This window comes from Ascaphus truei, chromosome 1, assembly GCF_040206685.1.
Source record: "Ascaphus truei isolate aAscTru1 chromosome 1, aAscTru1.hap1, whole genome shotgun sequence".
NCBI lineage: Eukaryota > Metazoa > Chordata > Amphibia > Anura > Ascaphidae > Ascaphus > Ascaphus truei.
Window position 1 is genome coordinate 408,379,672 of NC_134483.1, and position 26,680 is coordinate 408,406,351.

The 26,680-nt window shown below is 39.7% G+C and overlaps 1 protein-coding gene across 1 annotated transcript in view; it reads left to right on the forward strand.

The window, feature by feature from the left end:
• Positions 1–26,680, forward strand: part of LRBA (LPS responsive beige-like anchor protein) — a 608,431-nt gene that overhangs the window by 59,213 nt on the left and 522,538 nt on the right. The window contains exons 3-19 of the mRNA XM_075613691.1: positions 1,552–1,652; positions 4,839–4,934; positions 11,656–11,777; positions 12,010–12,136; positions 13,561–13,680; positions 14,160–14,306; positions 14,883–15,080; positions 15,707–15,840; positions 17,666–17,774; positions 18,452–18,604; positions 19,229–19,397; positions 20,422–20,501; positions 21,309–21,371; positions 22,977–23,074; positions 23,173–23,265; positions 24,302–24,410; positions 25,219–25,300. Coding sequence (XP_075469806.1) covers positions 1,552–1,652; positions 4,839–4,934; positions 11,656–11,777; positions 12,010–12,136; positions 13,561–13,680; positions 14,160–14,306; positions 14,883–15,080; positions 15,707–15,840; positions 17,666–17,774; positions 18,452–18,604; positions 19,229–19,397; positions 20,422–20,501; positions 21,309–21,371; positions 22,977–23,074; positions 23,173–23,265; positions 24,302–24,410; positions 25,219–25,300 — 2,001 coding nt within the window. The remainder of the gene's footprint in view (positions 1–1,551; positions 1,653–4,838; positions 4,935–11,655; positions 11,778–12,009; positions 12,137–13,560; positions 13,681–14,159; positions 14,307–14,882; positions 15,081–15,706; positions 15,841–17,665; positions 17,775–18,451; positions 18,605–19,228; positions 19,398–20,421; positions 20,502–21,308; positions 21,372–22,976; positions 23,075–23,172; positions 23,266–24,301; positions 24,411–25,218; positions 25,301–26,680) is intronic.

Consider the following 26,680-nt stretch of genomic DNA (forward strand, 5'->3'; position numbering starts at 1 on the left):
GGATCTACTTATACATTCTGTTTTATAGCCCATTTTATAGCTTTTAAGACGGTGTTGTACTGTCCAATTACACATTTGCCAGATGTCACTGAATAAACAATGCACCCAGTGTTTTGGTAGTTTGGCACTTTTTGGCATTTTATAAATGAAAATAAAATAAATAATAATTTTTATGGGAATATGCTGTAATCCCCAAATTGCTGGGATCAAGGTTGGGTTAGAAACCAGATTTTGGAAAGTTAACGAACCTTATGCAATGGTCATTCTAAATCCACTGATGTGTGGGAAAAACTGCACTTCTTTGCTGGTTTAAAAAAAACAAAAAAAAATATTAATCTTTTCAATGGTATAAACAACAAAAAATGATCCGGCGCCTAAAACAAACCCAATTTACACAGTGAAAAAACCTGACCATATAAAATGTCCTGTCGAACTAGTGGTCTTCAGATAATTCTTGATAGGCTTTTTTTCCACATATTGTGAGTCAACTAATCATAGTGTATAACTGTAAAACTGCTGATATGACAAACAATACAAACTTGACAAAAAGACAATAAACACAAAACAGACCAACTGATACTAAATACCAACACCTAGTGATGAGCCAAAATGTGACTAATTTAATAAAATACACTTAAAAATAGATTGTGACACACAGGGGTTAATGACTTAGGAACTCTGCTCTGGTAGGGGAAAATTTGAAAACCTACTTACAACAAGCAGGATTAAGAAGGCATGATTGGTGATCCCTTTCCCAAAAAAATGGATGTCTACACCAGGAAACCTGCTGTCTCTTCCCCAGATGGCCGGACCCTCAACCTCGTGTACCATCACTCTGGTTGGTCCCTGTAGATACCACTGCCTTTTCTGGGCTACACAACTCTGCCTGCATCAAAGTCCCATGTACCAGTCGCGCACGCTTCCTCAGTTGCGTGCGCACATGCGGAAGTGTAACTCACTCGCCGCTAGGTACCACACAATTCGTCTGATGCTCCAACAGACTCTGCAAACTATGCAGATGTCCGCAGACGTCAAACTCCCACTACCCTACGCTTTTCGTGAGATAGTTCACTTCCATTGGTATAACCATAACTTGGTATCAAAACTTGTTTCTAGATTTCAACCAACAGGCAAGCCACCTTATACAGAAAGTGCTTTGTGTTATAAACAATAATTTTGATCAATCCGTTCAGAGATTAAGACCTGCATTAGGGACCCACTTCTGTGTTACCCCTTGGCTCAGATTTGAAAAAAAAATGTATGATTTGATTAATATTCAGGTGGTAGTTTATACTTGCGCTTTAAATCTGGTATAAGATGCAAGTTTTCAAAGAACAAAACGTTGTGGGTTTTATATAGAAAACATGATACACTGATTTCTGGGTAGAGGTAATACTTAAAATTGGATTATACATATTGTGATTAGATGTTGCCTTATAGTCTTGACATGTATTTTTTTTTTGAGGGTCTGATAATCTTTTAAGATCACATGCTTTGTACTTGTAGCATGAGTATCACCTCCTTCTCTCACCCTGTTTTCCCATGTTGCAGATCTCTTGGTGGATATGTTAGGCGTCTTGGCGGGCTACAGTCTCACTGTCCGAGAGCTCAAACTCTTTTTCAGCAAACTTCAAGGCGAAAAGGGACAGTGGGTAAGATGATCAATACTTAACATATCTGATTGATCCGGGAAGTTAAATGCATATAACCCTTTATTTCCCCGCTCCCCCTGTTCATATTTAGCAGCCTGTTTTTTGTTCAATGTATTTATTTTTCTTGTCTGTCAAAGCCACCTTTTTATTATCTCATTATTTTAATCAGGCGAATGTGCGCTCATTGAAACGATTGGTGGTTGCCATAGGACTCTAGCCACAGGTGTAGCAGAAATCTTTGATCTCTTGTTGGGTTCTTTTAATTTACTACAAATTTGTAACTATACTCGTACAGATTTTAAGGTGAAACATGCTAAGTTAGTTGGGTGAGCATGGGTGTTCAAAGCAACCTCTGTTCACAATTCCTCTCTAATAACTTTTATGACTTCCCTCCCCTTCAATGATTTGTAGTTTCTTCATATTGCATGTCCTTTTCAGTAGACATGAGCAAATCTATTCATAAATGCATTCTTGTTAGATTATAAATGGTACTTTATTGCAAATCCAAATGTGACAGTTTTTAACAGTCGGTGATACCTTTTTGATGGACCAACGAGTTCTTCATGGGTGAAAGGATTTTATCGATCATGGTATATGAAAATAAACAATAGTACATGATCTAGTTTAATAGTATAACCTAGGACAAATATATTTTTCTCACTGGCTACTGGAAATGTGAACTACAATTAAGATGCATACTGAATTTTTTTCTTTTCTACATTATGAATATTCCGATATTGCTAAACAATACTATGTTTCTGATTCTAATTCAGAGTTCTGTACAGATATATCCCGGCAGATTTATCATTCACAAAATAGTTACAAATTACTGGAATGATTTTAACAATTTTGAATAGGGGCACAAACTGTATTAAGAGCGTAGAGGTTCATACATATGAATATGTGAACAAACTGTGTGATGAGTTGCATATAAAGAGGCTTATTAAGGAGTCCATATACCACTATCCTGTGTAAGCCTGCTTAGGTGTATGGTATAGGATGCTTCTTGACAAAATGACATCTGTTCCAACAGATTCTTTGTCCATTTTTTTCCATGTGTGCTGAAAGGATACAGTGCACAAGTGTTGTGGCTCTTATTAAAGTGTGCAAATGAACCCTTGTAATCTCATTAGATTTCAGTTCAGTCCCATGTGAATTATTTAGCATAGTATTTGTGAGATCCATTGATTAGGCATGACAACCCTCTACCTGAATTCTCTTGCCAAAGTCATAGTTTTTTTTTTTCTGTTTGTAAAAAGACTGCTGTACAAATGCAGTATCCCCCTCCGCCCCCCCCCCCCTCTCTCCCTTTCCAAGGGTGGAGATCATATCAGAATATCTGTAGGTTGCCATTAGACTGCACCTTTATTTTGTACTCTGCACCCTTGACGATCCTTTACTTGGCAACAAGACATTTTTCTCAGTCTACCATGGTATCCCCTATGGTTTTGTATGCTAGAGAGCAGATGTTTTTGTGTAATTCATTAGGGGGCGAGTTTGCTTTCTCGGGCTGTGACGATACTTCTGATGCACACGGAATGTTTCTCTCTGGGATTTACAGTTGCAAGAATAAGATTCCCCTTTTCCAGCATGTACTATGACATCGTGCAGAAAGCAAATGTTCAAGAAAAACCTGTTCGTTCAGAGTTAAAGGAAGAGCCTCATTTTTTTGCTTTGCCTAAATCGACTGCTGTTATATATTTATTTCTCCTGTCCTGAAATATTTTGTCTGGAGGTAATTTGAATAAAAAAAAAAAAAAAAAAAAAAAACTCTGGTTAACTATAAAAACTAAAATCAAAATGTAAAATATTTTTAATTTAATTTACCTCCGTTAAGTAATGAGCAGTTTAATAAGCTTTTAAACGCTTGATTGCATTGAGTGGGAGTTCCCTTGAGAGAGAAATATTTGCATTTCGTAGAATGCAGTGTGTGCAGATCGTAATGGCGTTTTGAAGAGTATCCAGGTTTTGGGTGGCGTTTTTTGTATGGGGTGCCGGTATCTCCTGCAAATTTAAATCTCCTACGTCACGGGACATGTAAACAGCCTCGTATACTGGCACTCCATAGGGAGACCTGTACCTTGGGGAAACGGGGTGCCTGGACCTGAAATTAATGTGTCAGCTGCAGAGACCCCTTGCTTCAATTCATGAAAAATAAAAATATTGCGATCTACTGTAAGAAGGGTGCGGGCAGACAGACGGACTGCTTCTCTCTGATCTGGTAGGAGTCCCATTAAGAAGCAGGAACCCCCGCAGAGTTAAAATGATGGGCCGTGAGAACACTTGGCAATATTGACCACACTTGAGCCGCAGTTCACCCGCTCAAAGTGCTGCACAGGGTGAATTTCTATTTCGCCACATCTGTATGTGTACATGGCCCCAAAGGGTTGTGGGGTTACCCATTAACACTAGAACCTTTAGCTGGGGAAAGGCCATAAGCTCTCTTCATTGAACTGAACCACACTATTTTCAGCTCTGGGCTCTCCAGGTTCCTGAGATGTTTTTTAATGGGGATGTAAAGGGCCATCCAGTAGGAAGCCATGACAAATGTTGCAGCTTCCTATTGGCCTGAGAGTTGGAGGCCATTTTATTTTGCATGAGTGAGATTTAACCTCGATTTAATCTACCTGGAAATATCTCTGGAACAGGGAGGTTCCCAGAGTTGAAAATAGTGGTTTTTCGCTCCGTGGTAACCCTATAAAACAAAACAAAAATGTTGTGGCAACTATTCATTAAAAAAGGGTCAGTAGTAATATAACCATTGGTTGTTTTGCTTACAAGAATGTGTTCCCATTTCTGTGGGATATGGAGTCTTAGGCTGTGTTCCCGCTAGCGCTTACTGTGCTCATGCTTGAGCGGGGGAGTCACCAGCTCTCCAAGCATGAGCGCCGGGTGTCTTGGTTATTTCAGAAGTGCGCGGTGAGGGCGTTTTGGGCAAGTTGAGCGCGCTCGAAAAAAATAAAATAAAAATTTGTTTTTGTTTACCCAAGCGTGGGTGAGCGTGCTCGCGCGCACCGCATGAGCGGGGATGTGCATATATAGATTTATGTAAGTAAAAGCGGCAAGCGCCGCCCACTCAGCACTAGTGGGGACGCAGCCTTAAACGGCAAACCGTGTCAGAGTGCTTGGGCATCAGTGAGAGGTCACTAGTTAATCATCTTGTTTCTTTATCCTTGTTTCCTCTAGCCTCCACATGCTGTGAAATTGTTGTCGGTGTTGAAGCACATGCCTCAGAAATATGGCCCGGATGCTTTTTTCAACTTTCCAGGAAAAAGTGCTGCAGTAAGTAATGTATGAATTATCTTGGATTGTATGTCTTTATGTATATAGCGCCTTTAACATACATAGCGCTTTACAGTAGTAATACATGTGACAATCATATAAATTACAAATACAAATAACAGATCATGGGAATAAGTGCTTCAGACATAAAAGTAATATTTATGAAGGAGTCCCTGCTCGGAAGAGCTTACAATCTAATTGGTAGATAGATAGAATATACAGAGACAATAGGAGGGCGTTCCGGTAAGTGCGTCTGCAGGGGGCCAAGCTTTATGTATCGTGTATAGTATTATCCAAGGTGCTACTCATATACTTCTTTAAGCAAATGTGTCTTAAGGTGGGTCTTGCAGGTGGCTAGAGAGGGTGCTAGTCGGGTATTGAGGGGAAGGTCATTCCAGAGGTGTGGGGCAGTCAGTGAGAAAGGTTTAAGGTGGGTTGGGGCTTTAGATACAAAGGGGGTAGAGAAGGCATCCTTGAGCAGAACACAACAATCTGGATGGTGCATAGCGAGAAATTAGGGCTGAGATGTAGGGAGGGACAAAAGTGTGAAGCTTTTTAAAAGTGAGGAGGAGAATGGAGTGTGAGATGCGGGATTTGATAGGAAGCCAGGAGAGTGATTTCAGCAGGGGAGACGCAGAGACAGATTTAGGAAAGAGTAGAGCGATTTGTGGCAGCAGCGTTTAGGATAGATTGTAGGGGAGACAGATGAGAGGCAGGGAGGCCGGACAGCAGGTGGTTACAGTAATCGAGACAGGCGTGAATGCGTGCCTGTGTCAGAGTTTTAGCAGTCGAGCAACAGAGGAAAGGGCGTATCTTAGTAATATTGCGGTGGAAAAGGCGACAGGTTTTAGATCCGTTTTGAATGTGAGAGAGTGGAGTGACCCCTAGGCAGTGTGCTTGGGCTACTTGGTGAATGATAGTACAGCTCAACCCCCTTATAACATCGTGCTTTGTGTCCAAAGAATCACATTGCGTTATAAGCGGATTGCGTTAGAAATAATGTGCAATTGTATGCATTGTACAATAAAGTATTTAAGAAGCCAATAATAGTGTTTTTAAAGTATTCATAAATATGAAAATTTGGAGCCATGCTTGCATCGCGTTTATAGGTAAAGAGTTGGGGTGCTCAAACCCACAGCAACTACATCCAATAATATAAATAATATAGCCCCTGGAGATACCAGTGGGAGTGGGTAGGCAAATGTAGACTTGTAAGTATCACAATGACAACTGTCAGACTTAACTATAACAGTCTAAACCAATAAGCCCCACTCACGTCATCTCCAGGGTTCCTCTGCCGGCGTGCAAGCCAAGAAGGATCCAGAATCCAGAAATGTCCAGTAGAAAAACGAATGGCGCACAGCCAGGGAGTCAGGTGTGGAATAAAAAAACTTTTTCTTTATTGCAGCATAGTAGGAGACAAATTCACCCCCTTGGGGGACACAGACAGGGACCTCCTACGCGTTTCGGACCAACGGGTCCTTTATCAAGGAGTGATAAAGGACCCGTTGGTCCGAAACGCGTAGGAGGTCCCTGTCTGTGTCCCCCAAGGGGGTGAATTTGTCTCCTACTATGCTGCAATAAAGAAAAAAAAATTTTATTCCACACCTGACTCCCTGGCTGTGCGCCATTCGTTTTTTCCTACTGCATCGCGTTTATAAGCTGATTCGCGTTGTAACGGATCGCATTATAACAGGGTTGAGCTGTACTTCCAACAGTAATGTGGAACGAGGTAGTAGGGCCAGGTTTGGGAGGAAGTATGAGGAGCTCTGCTTTTTGCCATGTTAAGTTTGAGTCGGCAGAGGGCCAGCCAGGATGATATCGCAGAGACATTCAGATACTTTGGTCTGTACAGATGGTGTAAGGTCAGGGGCTGAAAAGTAAATTTTGTGTCTCATCAGCATAGAGGTAATATTTAAACCCAAGAGATGTGATTAGGTCATCTACAGAAAGTGTGTACAGAGAAAAGAGAAGAGGTCCCAGGACAGAGCCCTGGGGTACCCCCACAGAGAGATCGATAGAGGAGGTGTTAGCAGAAGAGACACAAAGTATGATTAGCGAGGTAAGAGGAGATCCAGGATAGAGCTTTGTTACGAATAGCAAGTGTATGGAGAATGTCAAGAGGGTGGTCCACTGTGTGAAATGCTGCAGAGAGGTCAAGTAGTATGAACAGTGTAATGACCTATGTCTTTGGCAGCATGGAGGTCATTCGTTATTTTAGTGTGGGCTGTTTCAGTGGACTGAGCAGTGCAGAAGCCAGATTATTTAGGTTCTAGGAGAGAATAGGTGTTGAAAGTGGAGCACGCGAGAGAATACAAGACATTCAAGGAGTTTGGAGGCAAAAAGCAGGAGGGAGACAGGTTGATAAAGACGGGTAGGGTCAAGCTTATTGTGTTTGAGTAATGATATAACTGTTGCATGTTTGAAGGAGGGAAAGGTACCAGAGTAGAGGGAGGAGTTAATGTGTGGGAGAGCGTAGTGATTATAGAGGGAGCAAGAGGTTTTAGGAGATAGGAGGGAATAGGGTCAAGAGAGCAAGTGGTAGAGGGAGATGAGATCAGCAGTGACGCATCCTCCTCGGAGACAGTGGAAAAAGAGTCAAGGAAGGCAGGAGGAGAGTTGGGAAGAGGTGTAGGATGGAAGGCGGAAACAAAGGGGAAGTTCTGACGTATGGATTCCACCTTTTCCTTAAAATAGTCAGCAAAGTCCTGAGGTGAGATGTAGGAAGAAGAGGCAGCTGAGGGTGGTTTGAGTAGAGGGTCAAAGACAGAGAAAAATTGGCATGGGTTAGACTTGTGCAGGTTTGTTTAGCCTGAGAGGGCAGAGTTTAAACAGGATAGCATAAATTTGTAGTGAAGGAAGTCTGCGAGAATTTGAGATTTCCTCCAGAGGCGTTCAGAGGAACGAGTGGAGGAATGCAGCATGCACGTTTTGGGGAATTTAGCCAGGGTCTGGGGTTAGAAAGGCAAGAACAGCAGAGAGAAAGCTGGGCATGTAGATCAAGAGAGAAGGCAGCGTTGTAGTTCCTGACCAGGTTGTCGGGGTCTGTAGCAGAACTGAGAGAGGAGAGGGAGGAGCGTAAAGTGGAATCAAAGGCTGGTAGGTTAATAGAGCGCAGGTTTCTGCAGAACAGAGATGGAGATAGAGTAGGGGAGAACTGAGAGAGAAGATGAGGTGATGGTCAGAGAGGAACTGGAGAAATCAGAGAGGTTTTTTTTTTTTGTTTTGTTTTTTTTGTGGAAACCAGGTCTGTGTAGTGGCCGTCCTTGTGGGTGCTGGCTCCAGTCCACTGTTGAAGGCCAAACAAAGAGGTTAGAGAGAAAGCGGGAAGCCCAAGGGAGCAAGGGGTCATCAATGTGGCAGTTGAAGTCCCCAAGGAGAAGAACAGGGGAGTCTGAGGAGAGAGAGTCAGGATTCAAAGTGGGAGAGAAAGGCAGAAGGGGGATGAGTGGAGGTAGGTGGGCGATAGATGACCGCCACGTGGACAAGGAGAGGAGAGAAGATACGGACAGTGTTGGCCTCAAAGGAGGGAAAAGCAAGAGAGGGAGGTGTAGGAAGGGTTCAGTAACGGCAGAGGAGAGCAGGAGCCCCACCCCTCCACACCTGCCATCAGGATGCAGAGTGTGGGAGAAAGAAAGAAAGGGCAGCTTCCAGAGCAGAGCCTGACTTGGTGATCTAGGTCTCAGTTATAGCAAATAGGAGCAGAGAGTGAGAGAAAGACGTCATGCACAGAGAGGAACTTGTTAGAAAGGGAGCGAGCATTCCAAAAGGCACAGGAGAAAGGGAGAGAGGAGGGAGGGTGGCAGGGGATGGGTATGAGGTTGCAGGCATTGACACCAGATGGAGTAGAAGTTACATTTGGCAGGCGAGGATGAGAGCATGTAGAAATAAGACGGGGACCAGGGTTAGGAGAGAGATCCCTAGAAGCATGGATGAGAAACATGGATAGACGAATGTGAGAGGATGATTTGTAGGGGTGTTTTTTAGTGCAGGGGGTATAGCTGTGTAGTGACAGAGGGCGCAGGTAAAAGAGATGGAGGCATATGAATAGAGTTGGAGACATGAGGCTGGTAGAAAGAAGTGCACAGTAAAAGCGGCATCACACAAGTGCTGAGATGTGCAGTCTGGGATAGCTAATATCCTCCTTTCCACCGTAGATCAAATCCAGGAATCAGGGCCAGTAGGTGTTCACTTGTTTACTCCTTTTGGACTCCCTTTTAAACTTTAGCACTATATGCTACTTTAAACTTTGTTACTTCAAACATGGCTGCAAACAGCAAAGGCTGTTATGAACCAGTGTTTCTCAACGATCTCCTCAGGAAACAGCAGCCAAAGCTGATTTTTATGCATAACCGATTAATTCCCAATCTTGTGTTGGTTGTTCCTAAAATATGACCTGGCTGGGGTGTCTGGATGAGTTTGCAAATTCTGGGGGAGCGTCACTAAATGATGATGCGATTTAACACCAGATCGAGCTGCGATACCTCACATTGGCACTTTGTGAATCCTGCCATTAGTTTAGTCGTAACATTTGGTTACTCTGATCTTTCAAGTAAAGATACTGTACTAGTATGCGAACAACCGTGCTTCATAAAATTACCTTTCTTTCCTATATTTGTATTTTTTCTGCATTTGAGAATATAGGTACAGTGTAATTTTTTCTCATCAGTGCAACATGGGCTTGTGTAATAGTGCAGCTACTTTGAATACTGGTTTAAATATGACATTGTTCTAGTAATGTTAAGCATTCGTTTGATGTACATCAGTTTAGTAGCTCAAACAGTGTAACAGTTTTTTACGTGGATTATAAAAGTGAATAAAGGGGTAATTATTTTGTGTCATTCTCATTCTTTTTAAAGGGGATGCCAGCTAATGATGCGACTGGAGGGAGGGTTGACTTTTTAAGCCTAGAAATGATTTAGAATATAGTTTCTTGTTGCAGCATTGGACTAGCGTGATGCTTAGGTCACCAAAAAAAAATTATACAGCTGTGTTTTTATTGTAATTTTTTTTTTTTTTTTTAATAGCCTTTTTTTAAACTCTGATCTATACTTGCAGAACAAACTTTTTATAGGTACAATATAAATGTATCTTATTACCATGACCACAGGGACTTTATCTCCTTCAACCTGGTTCTGAATCTGTTTGCCTCAGGAAAAGAGAGAAAGGATCCAGTAAATCCGTCCCCAATAATTTTTCTGATGGGAGATGGACCCCCTCCTCGAACAGACTGGCTGAGGAATGTCTTGGTTCATGGAGCGATGGGTCCAGATGACCTGTTTCACGAGTTTGCCAAATGCTAGAGAGGGTCTTTGCCGTGGAGATCAGGAAGGTTCCAGTAAAAGATTCTTACAGTATCCAAATTGCCAAAGGATCCAGTCAAGGCACACGCATTATGGGACTCCATACACAAATTATAACCCGAGTACCAGAGTCGCAAATGGAGAAGGGAATATACTCAACTTTTTGTAATACCCAAGTTGTCAAGGGAAATTCAGACACTCCTGGAGTTTAAATATGTAAATAGATGGCTGAGGACAAGGCCATTGAAGATGGCATAATTTAGATCTATAGTAAATTTCTTTGGTCAGAGACTCTATAACTTTGATGGACCTTTAAGATGTGTAACTAAACATTCCGATTGAGTTGTCACCAGAGATTTCTCAGGTTTTGCCTGATGGGCAAACACAAGTTTTTGCCACTTTCCGTCAAACTTGCAACAGCGCGAATGACCTTTAACAAAGGTTCCATAAGTGATGCTGACAATTTATTTTTCTTCGAGCATGCTCGCCTGGATAAAATCACAAGTGCAGACCATTCAAAAGCACTGATCGGATGGAGCATGAATAGATCTGCTGGTCATTGTTATCCTATCCTAGTGTGAGGTGCCAAGGGCCCCTTATGTAAAATAACAGGCATTTTCCACCTTTTGTAGATATGTCAATTAAATGCAATTCGTACCCTGCTGCCTGTTCAAAAGTTTTACTCCATAGAACATCAATGCATATTACACTTTGTTAGACTGGAAGGCATTGAAAAAAAACAACAAAAAGATATATGTAGATTTTACTAGTGGATAGGAGTGAAAAGTTTTATGTTTTAGCGTTTGACATTTTTGTGTTATGATAGGAAAATGGTAGCATGTGGGCTTTTGAACCTTTTTATTGTCTCATCCGTGATTAATTGACAAATGGGGGAAAAACCTGGGACCGCACATAGGGCAAAAAGCGTATAGCAAAACACTGTGCAGTTGTGGGAAACTTTGTCATGCTTCTCCACGCAGCTGCCACCACAATGAGTCGATCATTCGCAAGAATTTTTTTTTCTTCAGTAGTAGTTATTCTCATCATTTTAGAATTTGAGCAGATGACTTCCACTCAAATCAAGTTGGAGGCATAAAAGTTTTGTGTCTGAGTTCGGAGGTGCAGTGATGAAAAATATTGTGTACTCTATTGGTGAGGTAAGCATTTGTGGAGGATTAAGGGCTTTATTCTATATCCACGGAAGGGGTGATCTTGCTGTTTTGGCCTGAAAATCCCCATAGACTTTAATAGAAATTGCAGCTGAAAACAGCTGCCATTTTTGTGGATATAGAATTACCCCCTCCTGAAAGATCAGTTCTAAACTGCAACAATGATTAAAGAAATATATTTTCTGTAGAAATGTGTCCCCAGTGATTTTGTAGAAAAAGAATATTATATAATTTGACTTGTTTTTATAGGCCATTGCCTTACCTCCAATAGCCAAATGGCCATATCAGAACGGGTTCACTTTTCACACTTGGTTAAGGATGGATCCAATAAACAACATGAATGTGGACAAGGCTAAACCTTATTTATATTGGTAAGTTTCCTACTGTAACACTAGTATTTACATTTTCAAGTTGTCTTTCAAAAATAGTATTTAATTAGAATAGTGTATGCCATGGGTGTACTGACTGTGTTGTGATCTTGATATGCTATACAGTAGTCAATGAAAATATCATGTCTTGTTTTTCTGACCGTGACAATGTTCTATATCCCTTAAATTAGCACTTTGACCATAAATGTGTTCTTATCTTTCCTCCCCCCCTTAGTTTCAGAACAAACAAAGGACTTGGCTATTCTGCTCATTTTGTTGGCGGCTGTTTAATTGTCACATCCATAAAGTCTAAAGGAAAAGGTTTCCAGCATTGCGTGAAATATGATTTCAAGCCACACAAGGTGTGTGAAGTATACGGTTGAATGCTTTTATATCGAATTATGTTTGTTTGAAATGCTACTGGGTAGTCTTTTTTTTATATTTTCTGTTGTAAATGTAAGCATCTGTTCTAGCAACTTCATGCCGTACCATACCCTTTCTACCTCAAAGTGCACCTACTCTTAGATTTAATTATTGATAAAAGCAGATTATTATTGTAAGAATCCATGAGTTCTTTTCATTTTTTTTTATTTATTGCATAATTTTTATTTGATTTGAGGCATATTTTTGAAACCTTGTTTTGCAGAAATGTCCTTTCCTCTTCTCTTTGCTTTTTCCCTGTTGACCAGCATAATATTAGAGTAGAAAAGCTATGCAGGATGGGGCTGGGCAATGGCAAACATTTCCCACAATAACATTACAAAGAGTTAACACAATACTGATCTTTATCACGATACGTATCTTTTCAGCACGAGACCATAACGAAACACAAAAGCAGAGTAGTGTTCCTCCAAAGAAAGAGGGCACTGCTGTTTTTGGAGATGGGAAGGAGTGCTTCTCACATTCAATTGGAAGCACTGAATTCTGTGAAGCTGCAGCATGTAAAGCCATGTTACGAATGTATAGAACATACTCCTTTCCAGCTGCAATTCAGTAAGGTTGTGTCATTGTGGCTATAAAGGAGGAAGGTTGGGAAGAAGCGTGTTGCAAATCCCACTGGCAGATTGATATAGAAGCACCAATTTTAAAGCAGTCTCCATTATGTCAGTGACTCCCATGGCTGGCTGAATTCAAAATTCAATGCCATTTTTTTTGTTATTGCGATATTCATATATTACCAATATAATGCCGAACTCTAATGGGGGCTCAAAATCAAGTGGAGCAGTTACATTTTTCTGTAATGGATGTTTTTATAGGAAGTACCAAGACTTGACAGTACTGCTTTTATTAAAGTTGTTTGCAGCTTTGACCAAGGATCAGCCTATTAAAAGGGGCATGCTGCTCTGCATAATTATACAAAATATACTTTTGCGTTCTTCTTTCTCTAAAAGGCAGACATATTTATACTTGTGTGCTATACAACATGCACATCTAAATGAAAAAGATTGCGATTTGTATGCCTCTAAGGCGTTGGCCATCTTTTTTTATTTGATGGTTGTGATATTGGAGGAACTGGTCTGAGATTTATTTTTAATCTCTGCTTTTGATTCCATGGAACGGCACAAGATTGCAATAGACAATGTTCATCACTGCAGAACTGATAGGACAGGTCGATACTTTTAGACAGGAATTACCTGTGAACCTCTCATTTCCCCAAATATTCTATGCATATAAATTGTGTTCTTCATTGCGTTTAGGACTGGTTGTTGGTTATCTGTCCAAAAATGCCTTTTGATATAAATAACGTGTCTTACTCCCTCCCCCCTTTGTCTTTGTTTTATCTCAGTGGTATATGGTATCAATTGTGCACATTTACAATCGATGGAAGAACAGTGAGCTGCGATGTTATGTAAATGGCGAACTGGCATCATACGGAGAGATAACCTGGCTTGTCAATACAAGTGATGTGAGTCATTTGTGTTCTACAAAAGCTTTTCTTGTACCAGTATGTAATTCCAGCGTACTTTGAAATAACATGCCAATAGGTAGTAAAATGGACAACAAGATTTAAACCTATAGTTTGACTCAAAGGAGCTCTGAACAGCTACAGAATCTCCTTTTTTGAGAATTACATACTTTTGAGCACGCACGCCTGCAAAGCTTCTCTGCCTTTTTGGTGTTCTAAAAATGGTTTTGCGTTATAATGAATCTGAACTCCTATGTTTAGAGTGCTGAAGCAAAATAAACATTTGATGTATTTGAATTATTAGCTTGCAAAATGTTTCCAGCATCCTAGTTAATGTAAATGACATAGATATCTTTTGAAGGGTTTCTGTTTGAGTTTGGGCAACAGTTCTTGCTAGCAGCTCTAATTCCTGTTATATAATAACTGTTGAAAAATCTTCATCTTGCATTCAAATGAAAATCCAATCTCTACATCTCCAGACTTTTGACAAGTGTTTCCTGGGCTCCTCCGAGACAGCTGATGCCAATCGAGTGTTTTGTGGGCAGATGACTGCGGTATACCTTTTCAGTGAAGCACTTAACGCCGCTCAGATTTTTGCCATTTACCAGCTAGGCCCAGGATACAAGGTATTGCTGTTTATACGTCCAGACATATAATAAATATTTAAAATCTCCTATAATGTTTTATACAGTGGTTTACAGTTCTCAAAATATTGTTTGCAATGGCATGTAAACTTATTGCCATATTTGCATTTAACAAAATAATATATTAATCTGTAGGATGTGATTCTTTTCAAAATGCTGTTTTGGAAATCCTTGTATTATGGAAGAGCTCTATTTAATTAGTATAACGAGCTGGAGAAACTTTAACGCATTGGTTAAAAAAAGGAAAAATCCTCATTTGTGTCGAGTGTAAGAGGTTAATCTCATACTTTTATCAGAGGCAGAGATGTCTGTGGATACATGGGATTTTCCTTGGCTTTTCTTGTGAATCTGTGTCATAAAGCATTTCATGTCCTGCTGTGTCAGCCTTCCTCGTTTGAAATTATCTTCCATTTCATGACCGTACCTCATTGGAAAATTGGCAGACAATTTGCTGAATGATGTTGGATACACAGCAAGAACAGTAATGTGGTCGATTCTTTTAGAAGTGCACTTTTGTTCGGCTCGAAATGACCTAATTTTGTTTTTCTTTGTTTGCAGGGAATATTTAAATTCAAGGCAGAAAGTGACCTCTTTCTTGCAGAACACCACAAGCTGCTACTGTATGATGGCAAACTGTCCAGTTCCATTGCATTCACATACAACCCAAGAGCGACAGATGCACAGCTCTGTCTGGAATCCTCTCCCAAAGATAACCCATCCATCTTTATTCACTCTCCACATGCCCTTATGCTCCAGGTACAGTTGGTTGGTCAGGTTAGAATCGCATTAGAAGTCAGACTTGGACAAACAATACTTTCTATTCTTTACTCCAGTAGATAGGTGCTTTTATAAATGGCTTTAATATGGAACAGTCCGTTTGCCCTATTGTCATTGATACACTAAACTGGTTAAAAATACAGATGGAGTATAATTTTGATTTCTGTTGCCGTGGATGAGGAGAAGTTATTTGCTGTGACTCATGGCTTTGTAATTATAGGTTGGGGAAATCCCAGCAATGGCAGAGGAAGCTGTTTAGTGGCAGACGGCAATATTTAAGGAAGTTGGGTGGGACTAAAACTAGCTCCAAAGGTTATTTCGCACCGCAGGGGGGTGGTTCATGTAGTATTTTAATAAGCAAAAATACCCTGATTCCTGAAAATAGGAGGGCCTCTGTTTTTCAGCCTCCTTGTTGCCAGGTTATTTTCGATCTTGCTTAAATCCTAATGTAATCACATTTGCTGTAGTATATGCAATATGCGCTTCCCTGACACATGACTTAATAGGAAATGGGACAACAGAAGGAACACATTTTAATTCTGGACCTTAAACTTACATTCTTTTCAATAGTAGTGGGTATATTAATCTTTTTTGTGTTTTACTAGGATGTAAAAGCTGTTTTAACGCACTCTATTCAAAGTGCAATGCATTCAATCGGGGGAGTGCAAGTGCTATTTCCTCTATTTGCTCAGCTGGACTATAAGCAATATGGGTCTGATCAAGTAGACACTTCTGTCTGGTAAGTGAGCACACAAATACCTTTTTCTTTTCTTCGTATTAAGACGCGTACTGTTTGTTGTTCCTTCCATCCCTATTGGCTTACCTGTACCATAACATAGACAATATGGAAGCTGTATGGAAATATACTACACTGATCTATGTTAAAAGAAATAAAAGAATCTTTTAAAATCCTGCATGTGTATGTATAACCTGATGCCTGATCATTTGGACAATACTTAAAAACAAATTCACGATTTGGTGCCTTTATATAATGAGATTTTGTTATGGTTGTGCAAAAAACAGATTTGATGGATTTAAATGTAAAAAGACTTGAGTGCATCATTGCTTGAGATCTTCAATGTTTGTATATATATCTAATGAGTTTTGTGTTTTTTCGAACACCGAGTCAAAGTAATATTTTTCATAATTAGATAAAATTACAACAGGTGATTTAATTCATATGCATTATTCCATTTTTTTTTTGTGGTCATGCACTACAGCGGATAAATGGTCACTGATACCGCTATTCTGCAGCAATGGTAGCCTGGCACATGTTTTTCTAACTTATTTGACAAGTTTCAGTGTTGCTTATAAAAGTTGGATTTTATTAGTTGTACAGTTTTCGTCTCATCGTAACGATCTCTGCATGTAGTAATGAATGGTCTGTTCGCTTAACACGAGAAAAGTAGTGTTTTTCCTATACCACATTGAAGGGGTTTAACACTTAAGCTAGAATGATTTGGAATTAACTGCTGAGAGTTCAAAAATTCAAAATATTTTAGCAAAACGTTGTTTAATCGGCAAATTAAAGTGTGCAACACCGTAATGATCTGGTGCATTATTCTTCCACCATTTTTAGAAAATATTTGAAATCCATGATAAAAAAAAATACAGTATCTGCATAAAGCGAAGGAATATGTTGAAAATAAGGCAAAATCATGTCTCTTCACTTGTGTAGGTGAATTAGGATACATTTTATAGAATGATCTCTGGTCACCAAACAAAATGAGCCTTTGGGAAGTACAGCTCAAACCCGTTACAACGCGATTCCGCTTATAACACGATGCAAGCGCGACTCCCAATTTTTGTATTTATGAATACTTTACAACAGGATTATTGGCATCTTAAATACTTTATTGTACAATGCATACAATTGTACATTATTTCTAACACGATCCGCTTATAGCACGATGTGATTCTTTGGACCCCAAGCACAGCGTTATAAGGGGGTTGAGCTGTATATAGATTTAAAGCAAAGAAACGTAATGTAGATTTTGTATTTCTATGTGTATGAAGAGTCTTCTACCATGAGTGCCTCTTACCATTATGTCAGTTAAGTGGACATTGTTAAAATGGTTGTAAAGGAATTGTCTGTTCCAATTGTTCTTGCTGAGATGTAATGTAATGGGGGCCAATGCAGCACTGGAATATTTGTCATTGAAAAATGCAAACTTAATTTTTTAAAAAATGGCTATTTCTCTCTGTTCCACATATGCCAAGATAAAAATACCATTGTACTGGTATAAAGGAACTAAAAGGAAACAGCAACTTTCCATTTGTCTACATACAATGTTAAAACGTACTTGGAGTGAGAGGTACAGTAAATCAACTGAAGCCCTTAATCAATATGTTGTAAAGTCGCTTCTCTTTACCGGAGATGGTTGATTTCAAAGAGGCTGATCTCTTCTCCAGCACTGGGCACTACTTTGCAGGCTCTCATAAGACTCTTCATGTGCTTTGCATTTAATAGCAACATTTCTCACTTGGAAGTAAATACATTTAACAATATTTTTGACACCATTTCTAATAAAGTCTCTTCTTTCCCCCCCCCCCCCCCCATCCAGTTCCACTCTCTTTGCCTTCATTTTGGAGTTGCTTAAAAACTCACTCGCTATGCAAGAACAGATGCTTTCTTCAAAGGGCTTCCTTGTAATAGGGTATAGTCTTGAGAAGGTAAGCTTGAAGACTGCATAGTGATGTACTTTTGGTTTGTGATTTGCCTTTGCTATATACTGTAAGTTCTTCACTGTTGCCTTTTATCTACGACTAATGACTGCTGCACTAATTGCTTATATGTAAAGTTCAACTGTTTACAAAGCGATCTGTGCATCCCTGGCACGGTCCTTATTTGATGCATCAGAAGACCAAGAAATCCTTTAAATGTCACACATTTATTTATTTTTATTAAAATTTAGCATGAAATGAGGAAAGAACCATTTACCAGTAAATTTAATGGTGACACCTTTGTAAAACTTTGGGAAAAGACAATACAAAATTTCCATTTCCAGTCTGTATTTAGAGCCTATTAATCGGCTACTGTGCTTGGTTTTGATGCTGCAGGAGACCACTTTGCCTTTTGCGGAACGAAGAATTCTGATCAATCTTTCCTTATTTAATTTATTTCTAAATCAGTGTATTTGTAACCATGTATTATTTGTCTTAACTCTGTGCCCAGAACATAATTGAAAACGAGGGGTAACTCTCAATGTATTACTTCCTGGTAAAATATTTTATAAAATAATGTGGTAAAAATGAAATGTATATGGTTTTGTCTCTAGTTTTTCTTTCCTGTGGCATTGTATCATGGTATATAAAGCTGACAAAATTAAAACTGATCTTTCTTTTTCTAGTCTTCCAAAGCTCACGTCACTAGAACAGTCCTAGAACTTGGCCTGGCCTTCGCAAAATACCTGAGTACTTTGCACAATGGGGTGCCCTTGCTCAAGCAGTTGTGCGACCACATTCTACTGAATCCAGCCATATGGATTCATACACCGGCCAGGGTATGTAAAGTACAAAAAACTTGCTGTTTGGAACCTACCAGAGCAATGATACCGCTGAAATTACAGAATCATTCTAAAAATGTTTTCATTTAGCAAACCACTACAGGGGCAATGTACTGTATTCTTAAACTAGTTAATGCATATTCAATAGTGCACCATTTTTAATTTGGTACTGGGCAACGTGAGTTTTCTCATACATGGAGTATTCTCTCTGATCATTGGCATGCTTCTGTTTATTTACAAAGTGGTAGGATTTTGATGGAAACTTTGAATTCTGTTGTAAATGAGAAAAATGGTATGGTCACCTAAAAGGCCTAACCCATAAAACAATACATGATACCAACACTTTTCCTACTATTTTTAATGGTGTCATAATGTAGCAATGAAATAGTGTGTGACTGGAAATAAATATGGAAAATAAAGAAAACATTTACACATTTGCCTGTATTGGCAGTAACTTCTTGAAAGATATTTAAACTTTTGCCCAAATGGGGAAAAAAATACCATCTTTGAGTGATCTCTGTACATATAGCTGACTTAATTACTTCAAATTCTTTTGCGTGCAATATTCAGTACATTAATGTGTTGTGTATAAATGTTATGTATCACTTCTATCTGCTGTAGGTTCAGTTGGCATTGTACACATACATGTCTACGGACTTCATCAGCACGGTTAACATATACAATGCAGTGCGGAGAATCGGGACCGTTCTCCTGGTGATGCACACCTTGAAGTATTACTATTGGACGGTTAACCCTCAGGATCGCAGTGGGATCATACCAAAGGGCTTGGGTATGTTTCTTTACTTTGGACTTGCATTAATCTTGCCATCGTAGTTATGTTTTCCTAAATTAGTTCTGCTGTAAAGTATTTTAATGCAACAGTGTAAATGTGTTGCCTATTTAATACAAGAATAAGATTGTTGGCCAGTGGCTCAATTTATGACGTGACGTTTCCTTTTGTTTTATTAGAAAATAAGGATCTAACCCACAGCTAGATGGGTTTTCTTTTTCTTCTCTCTAGTTATTGCAGTGTTTGTCAGAGGGCACCTCGCTAAAACCAGATTTTAAGAATAATCAATTAATTACTCACATGTGCAAACATGTGCTTGGTAATTTGGCTATTCCTAAAACATGTCCTGGCTGGTGTGCTTCAGTGTTAAGATGCACTGAACAATGATCTTGTGTAATTTTACATTTCCTTTGAGTTGCATTTCAACAGATCTGTGGTCCAACACATTGTAGGTGACGTTGTTTTCTTGTATAGTGCTGACCGTGTTCTTGAGTTTTGCAAGAACAAGAAGTACCTGCCGCAAAGCTCTTACAATCTAATTTTGGTATACAGAAGAGAGTGACCACCAATGGTCATTAAGGCCCTATAAAGTATATTATATTATTATAGGGCCTTAGTGACCGTTGGTGGTCACTCTCTTCTGTATACGAGTATTGTTTTCCCTATGCACCTAGTCATCTCAGCATCGTATTACTAGGTGAGCGGTCTATCACTGTTGTAATTTAATTTTGGTGCCAGAGGCTCATGGAGACTTGCCAATGGTTACAAGATGTTGACATCTGAATTTTAGCCCGGCTCCCAGGCTTAAGTCAATGTCATTGTTTTTAGAGTCAGTGCCTTTACTCACAGAGGCACTTCATCACCATTAGCAGGGAGTGTTAAAATCCAGCATTACCAAGATAGAAATATATTAACTTGTGAAATTGAATGATTTGCACAAAAAGGTCTTGCGTTTTTGAATGAGAAGGTATATGTTTTATGAACATGTCTGTATTCATGAGTGCTTTCTTGTTTGTAACCCAAGATGGACCACGACCCAATCCAAAAGAAATACTGTCTCTCCGAGCATTTCTCTTGATATTTATCAAACAGTTGGTGATGAAGGTAAGATGACTTGTTATGCTTCTGTATCAGATATACAGGACTATGAGGGATCTTGTGCCTGTTTTTTATTTCACTTCTCTGGAGGGTATGCTTTTTTGGTAGCAGGCAGATTAGGTCAGTCGTATCACTTTGCACCTTTGCAGCGCCCAGGCAAGTGAGGTAAAGTCTATAAGATGCAATCCCATTCAGCCTGATGCATTTACCATCCAAGCGATGCTTTGTTGTTGTTAACCAGCAATATGCAAAAAGGAAAGATTCACACTCGTGACTGCAAAGTAAAAGCCCTAATCAGGGCATTTATTCATAATGTATGCAAAAACAAGAAATGCACATTTTCGGGTTCTGCCTTTTAACCTTGAGTATGATGATAATTAATAATACAAAATCACCGTTTAAAGCCTTGTTGGTAATAGCAACCTGCCAAAAAGGACACCAACGCAATGTTTTGGAAAAGGTGTATACAGATTACTTCATTGCTAGTCTCACATGTAGTTACTATAGCAACATTAATAAAGAGCATTTCAAGGGTGTTGACTAACGTAAGGTTTCTTAGACTGAGCCCATAGATGCCGAGGATGGCTGCTTATACTACATAAAAAAATGTATGTGGAAATCCTAGCATTGGTACTGTACATAGTAGAAATATACTATTTTTCAGTGTTTCATAATTCTAAAAGAATTGTGTGCTATGCTGTGACTGTGAGTTGTGATTATGAGCATGAAAGTGGTGACTTTGTCGTTGAATGAATAATTTCGATATATACTGTTTTCTAGCCAAGTAATTGTTGCATTTAAATATTTTGTTAGGATTGCGGAGTGAAAGAAGATGAATTGCAGGCAATTCTGAATTATCTGCTGACCATCCATGAGGTACATTTTACTGTTTAAACCCCCAAACCACCCTAAACCCTCCATGCAAAACTAACATAGTACCACAAGAGGTCACTGCTGAAAAGCTGTTCCTCACATTTATTTCTACTGCTGTAATGTACAGTTGTTGAAAATCACTGATCTAGAGCTTTGAACTTTTTTTGGTTAAGGAACCCTAGAATTAGATTGTGAAATTCTGGGGAACTCCAACGCTTTCTTCACCCCACGTCCCCGGTCGATCTCTACCTCTCTCCTCATCCGTCACACTCCACCCCCTCCCTCTCTCCCTCTCCCTCTCTCCCCCACCTTCTCACCCACACACCTCCTCCTCTTTGGGACGGAAGTTGAACACGACTTCCAGCACAGACAGAAGCAGGGAGAGGAAGGATAGCCGTGACTGGGCTGCTGCGCTAGGGAGCCGCTTGGTGACTGCTATGTGGGGTGCTGCCGGCCCTTGGGAGAGTTGTCCCAGTATTCTCTCTCCCCCCCCCCCCTGTCGGCTGCAGAACCTCAGAGGGACGCTCGCGGAACCACAGTTGAAAATGACGGCTCTAGATATTTGTCCTGAAGAAATGTTTTGTCACATTTTGTCACATTTTGTCATGTCTTAATAGACTAACAAGTGTGTTTTTTTTTTTTGTTTGTTTTTTGGTAGATTAAGTTCTCTAATGAACAGAATGTTAAAAATTTAACAGGTGTCTTGAAAAATCGACCTTCCCTATATAGGGGGGCTATATCTACATATCTACTGAACAAACTTTTTGCTTTTAATTGCAAATTAATTGTTCCCAGTCTGAAGACAAATATACTGTTTTTTATATATATATATATATATATATATATATATATATATATATATATATATATATATATATATATATATATATATATATATATATATATATATATATATATATATATATATATATATATATAAAAACCAAAGTGATGTTGCATAGTAGATGAGGTTGAAAAAAGATGTAAGTCCATCAAGTTCAACCTATGCTAATTAGACAACAGATACTTTATCCTATATCTATACTTATTGATCCAGAGGAAGGCAAACAAAAAATCCCAGTGTCATATCATCCAATGATAACTCATAAGGGGAAAATGTTTACTTATTTGGTATATTCCTGTATACCTTTCCTTTCTAAAAAGATGTCCAACCTTTTTTTTTGAACAAAATTGATTGTATCTGCCACCACAGTCTCCATGGGCAATGAATTCCACATTTTAACTGCCCTTCCTGTAAAGAACCCTTTCCTTTGTTGCTGGTGAAATCTCTTTTCCTCCAACCTAAAGGGATGCCCCTGGGTCCTTTTGTACTGCCCTTGGGATGAATGGTTCATTCATGTGCTTAAGACAAGACGTTATAAATGTATTCCAATAAATAATCCACTACAAACTGACTTGAGCATCTTCTGATTTTAAGCAAATGTTGTCTGTTGTATCTTTTACAGCTTTTGTGTTGGTGAGAAGCAAGGGGGTCTGTGGAGCTGAACCCTGTGATATTTGTGTCCCCTCCATGCTCACTGAGCTTGTTATTGAAATAGTCTGTCTGTGTAAAGTGCCTGCTAATTGTATGTATTTGTTTTCCTGCAGGATGACAACCTTATGGATGTTCTTCAGCTGCTTGTTGCACTGATGTCTGAGCACCCAATTTCAATGATTCCTGCGTTTGATCAAAGAAATGGTCTGAGGTGCTATTCTGTTATTTATTATATGCACATAAAATGTAAAGGCTGTTTGTTCTGCTATCAACGTATTGAAACTTCAACACCTTTTTCTGTTTAAATAGGGTTATTTATAAACTGCTGGCTTCGAAGAGTGAAGGAATAAGGGTGCAAGCTTTGAAAGTCCTGGGTTACTTCTTGAAGCACCTGTCACCAAAGTAAGTATATCGGTCTTCAAATACCTGAATGCCGGTCTGTGACTTCTATTCAGCCAGAATGTTAATATTGGGAGAATCTGCTTGGACATCCAGTATCTGCCCATTCTGACTGTGTGGAGAGAAATTACAGGCACAATAAGTAACTGCCCCATCTGTGTGCAGCGTTGTGTAACCGTTATCTTTGCACGGCAGTTCATCTAGTTCAGTTGAACAGTTAAGGACTAAAGTGGTCCTGAAGGCCAGCATCTAAAAGCATCTGTAGGTCAATAAAAGTTTAGAAACAAGCAATAGCTTGTTTAATTTCCTCTTATGTGAGTAGAACAGACAATATTTGGAGTTGTGATGTCAAGTTTTATTACCGTAATAAAAATAAAATTGCAGACAAAAATAAATCTTGTTTTAAAGGGGCACAAATGAAAGCATTTTCAAAAATTACAATTCAATTTGGTGAGGTAAGGCAGGGGCGCGCAAACTTTTTTAAATTTTTTTTTTTCATTTTTTGTTGCGCCCCCTGCCTTACCTTCTCTGTTGGCTGCCCCCCCCACCTCGCGTGGCGTCAAATGACACCACGGGGTCGTGTGACATCACGTGACCTGCGCCGTAATTTGACGTCATGTTACCGGGGCAACCGTGATGTCGCATGACCCCGCAGCGTCATTTAACGCCGCTTCGCCATGGTCACGCGTGCTGAAGCCAGCTCAATCCCGGTAAGTAGGGGTTGCAGAGGCCCGTGCGATCCCCCCGCATTTAATTTAAATGCCTGGGGGGAGAGCACGGGACCTCTGGAATCGCCCATGCCCCCCCAAAAAAATCTTGCGCACGTTGAGTTAAGGTGTGAAGGATTTGGGTGTTACACAGCAATGAAAGAAAGTTCTTTAGAACACTTCTGTAAATACAATGGAACAAGTAGAAAGAAGACCCAGTGAGTCGGTTGGTTACAGAATTTTATAGCATAGAGTAACTTTCAAAGAGATTTGGTATTTTAAAAATATATTTTATTTTTTTTAAATTTGCTGTTCTTTCTGCTTTCTTGCAGGAGGAAAGTGGAAGTCATGCATGCACATGGATTGTTCTCCCTCCTGGCTGAAAGGATGATGCTGCAGACAAACTTAATCACAATAACAACATACAATGTGCTATTTGAGGTAGTCCCAGACTGTAGTTTACTATCTTTCCCTAATTCTGATGTTCTCTGCATAGCTCAGTTGATGACTTGGTCAAATAGTTTCAATATATTTTCTGCATGTCTGTATTCTCTTCGGTGAATTATCCACTTATGGCTTATTTCGTTCAACCAAAGCTCCGTTCACCTCCCAATGATGCTAGCCCAGATTTTACGTCTTTTTCTGAATGACCACTTGTCTTCCGCTTATCAAAATGTGTGGCTTTATAGTTTTAAAAATGCGGTGCAATTGCTCCGGTTAAGTAGATGAACTGAAGTTGCAAAGCTTCACATTGCTGTAGTTATGGCAGGATTCTTGTGCACCATTTGTGCTGGTCACGCTGGTCAAAAGATACTGTAGTTTAAAGCCTATTGCTGGGATTTGTTCTGCAAAACATACCAGGTATTTTACTACTTTAAATGGCAACTTAATTTTGATGATTATCAGAAGTTATATAGCAAGTAAGGGTTTATGGCAAGGTTAGAAAATGGAGTCTCCAACTTTAACAAACAGTATGTGACATTTGTGCTGTGGTCTCCATATTTTTTTTGGCCTTCTGTAGATTTAATGATACATATTTTCTTGTTTTTTTTTGTTAATGTAAAAAAAATTACGTTATTAGAATGCTATGGAAAGCCTTCTGGACAGTGACGTTTTATTCATGTGATTGCAGTCTGTAATCCAAGCCTAAGAGTAGTGGGACAATATTTTCTGTGTAATGCTTTGGGGTTTGGAATAAATTCAAAAGTTGATCTCTCATGCAATCATTTTTTCCACTTCCCTTTTACAGATTCTCATAGAGCAAATTTGCACGCAGGTGATACACAAGCAACACCCAGACCCAGATTCAACAGTCAAGATACAAAATCCTCGTAAGCATAAAGGGTGTTTTTCTCTCTTCCCCACTAAAACATCTGTTGTGGGGTTTGCTACTAATATTAAATTGATTTAATCAGTTCATTGTCAGGCCGTTGAATCACACTTGCGTTTCATGTGCGAGAGGTTCCAAGAAACACTGCAAATCAAATTCACAAATCGCATCAGAAACTGGCTACCAAAACGGCTTGTTGTGTTGTGCAACAATGTATTTGTTTGCCAGAACCAGTATGACTACACAGGTTAGAGGCTTTCTGAGCCCATGCTGGGCTTGCGCTTTTAGACCATGTTTCTGAGAAACCCACTACTTAAACTGCAGTGCTACTTAACGTCACTGCCTCGGGACGCTGCAAGATATTCAGTTCAATGGTGCGTGCAACGATCTCATGCATCTGAATAAGATTCATTTCTCTTTTATAATATTTATATAATAAAAGCTCCTATCGCTCAGATTATATGGCTTTACCAAGAAGGTGACTCTGTAGTGATTACTAGAATAAGTATGTGTGCCATGTGTGCTGCTCCAGCAAAGGAAGATTAATAATGCCCTGTCCTGTGACAGCGAAACGGTTAGGCCAAGTCCCCAGTGGCTGCTATGGCGTGCGCGTCACACAGCACAGCCCTTTATGGGGCAGGCCCAGTTGCCTTGTGGGTGCACAAAGAGTGATGATGCGTACACTGGCAGGAAGACGAGAATTTGGTCTTTCCTTGCTGCGACATGATCACGTGGTGTGCGGGCAGCCAATGGCACGGCAGATAGTGTGGACCAATAGGAGTGCAGGTATTGTAGACCATCATTGCTGCTTGTCCCCTATTATGGCCGCATGTCCCCCCGCGCATCCCATCACTCCATAATAGATTGCAGATCACGACTTTCACCCGTTCATGCGCTGCAGTGAGCACTGGGGCCTTAGCCAAAGGGGCGTATTGAAGTGGTTAGTGGAGCTTTTGTCTTTTGAATTGGCACCTGTCAATCATGACCCCTGCAGGGCATTGCGAGTCACTGGCACAGAAAGGTACCACAAAGGAACTTGCACATGTTTCACGCTTTGTTTTATTGCACACACGTTCCCCCCCCCCCATGTTTAGATATGATCTCCTACATGATTTACAGATCTTGCCTCATCAAAATTGCACAGACAAAAACATGTCAGTGTTCATTACAATTGGTAAAATAAGTATTTTCTCATACAAGTCTTATTTGCATTACTTTTAAAAGTAGAAACAGCTAAGTGTTATAATGCCAATGCATATACACACGGATATCCTTCTAAAATGTGTGACCATTTAACCCTTTTGGTGCCATCTGACATGTTTACCCCAGGGGCCCCATGACATAGTATCTTCGACATATTCTATTTGCTTGTTTTTGTATG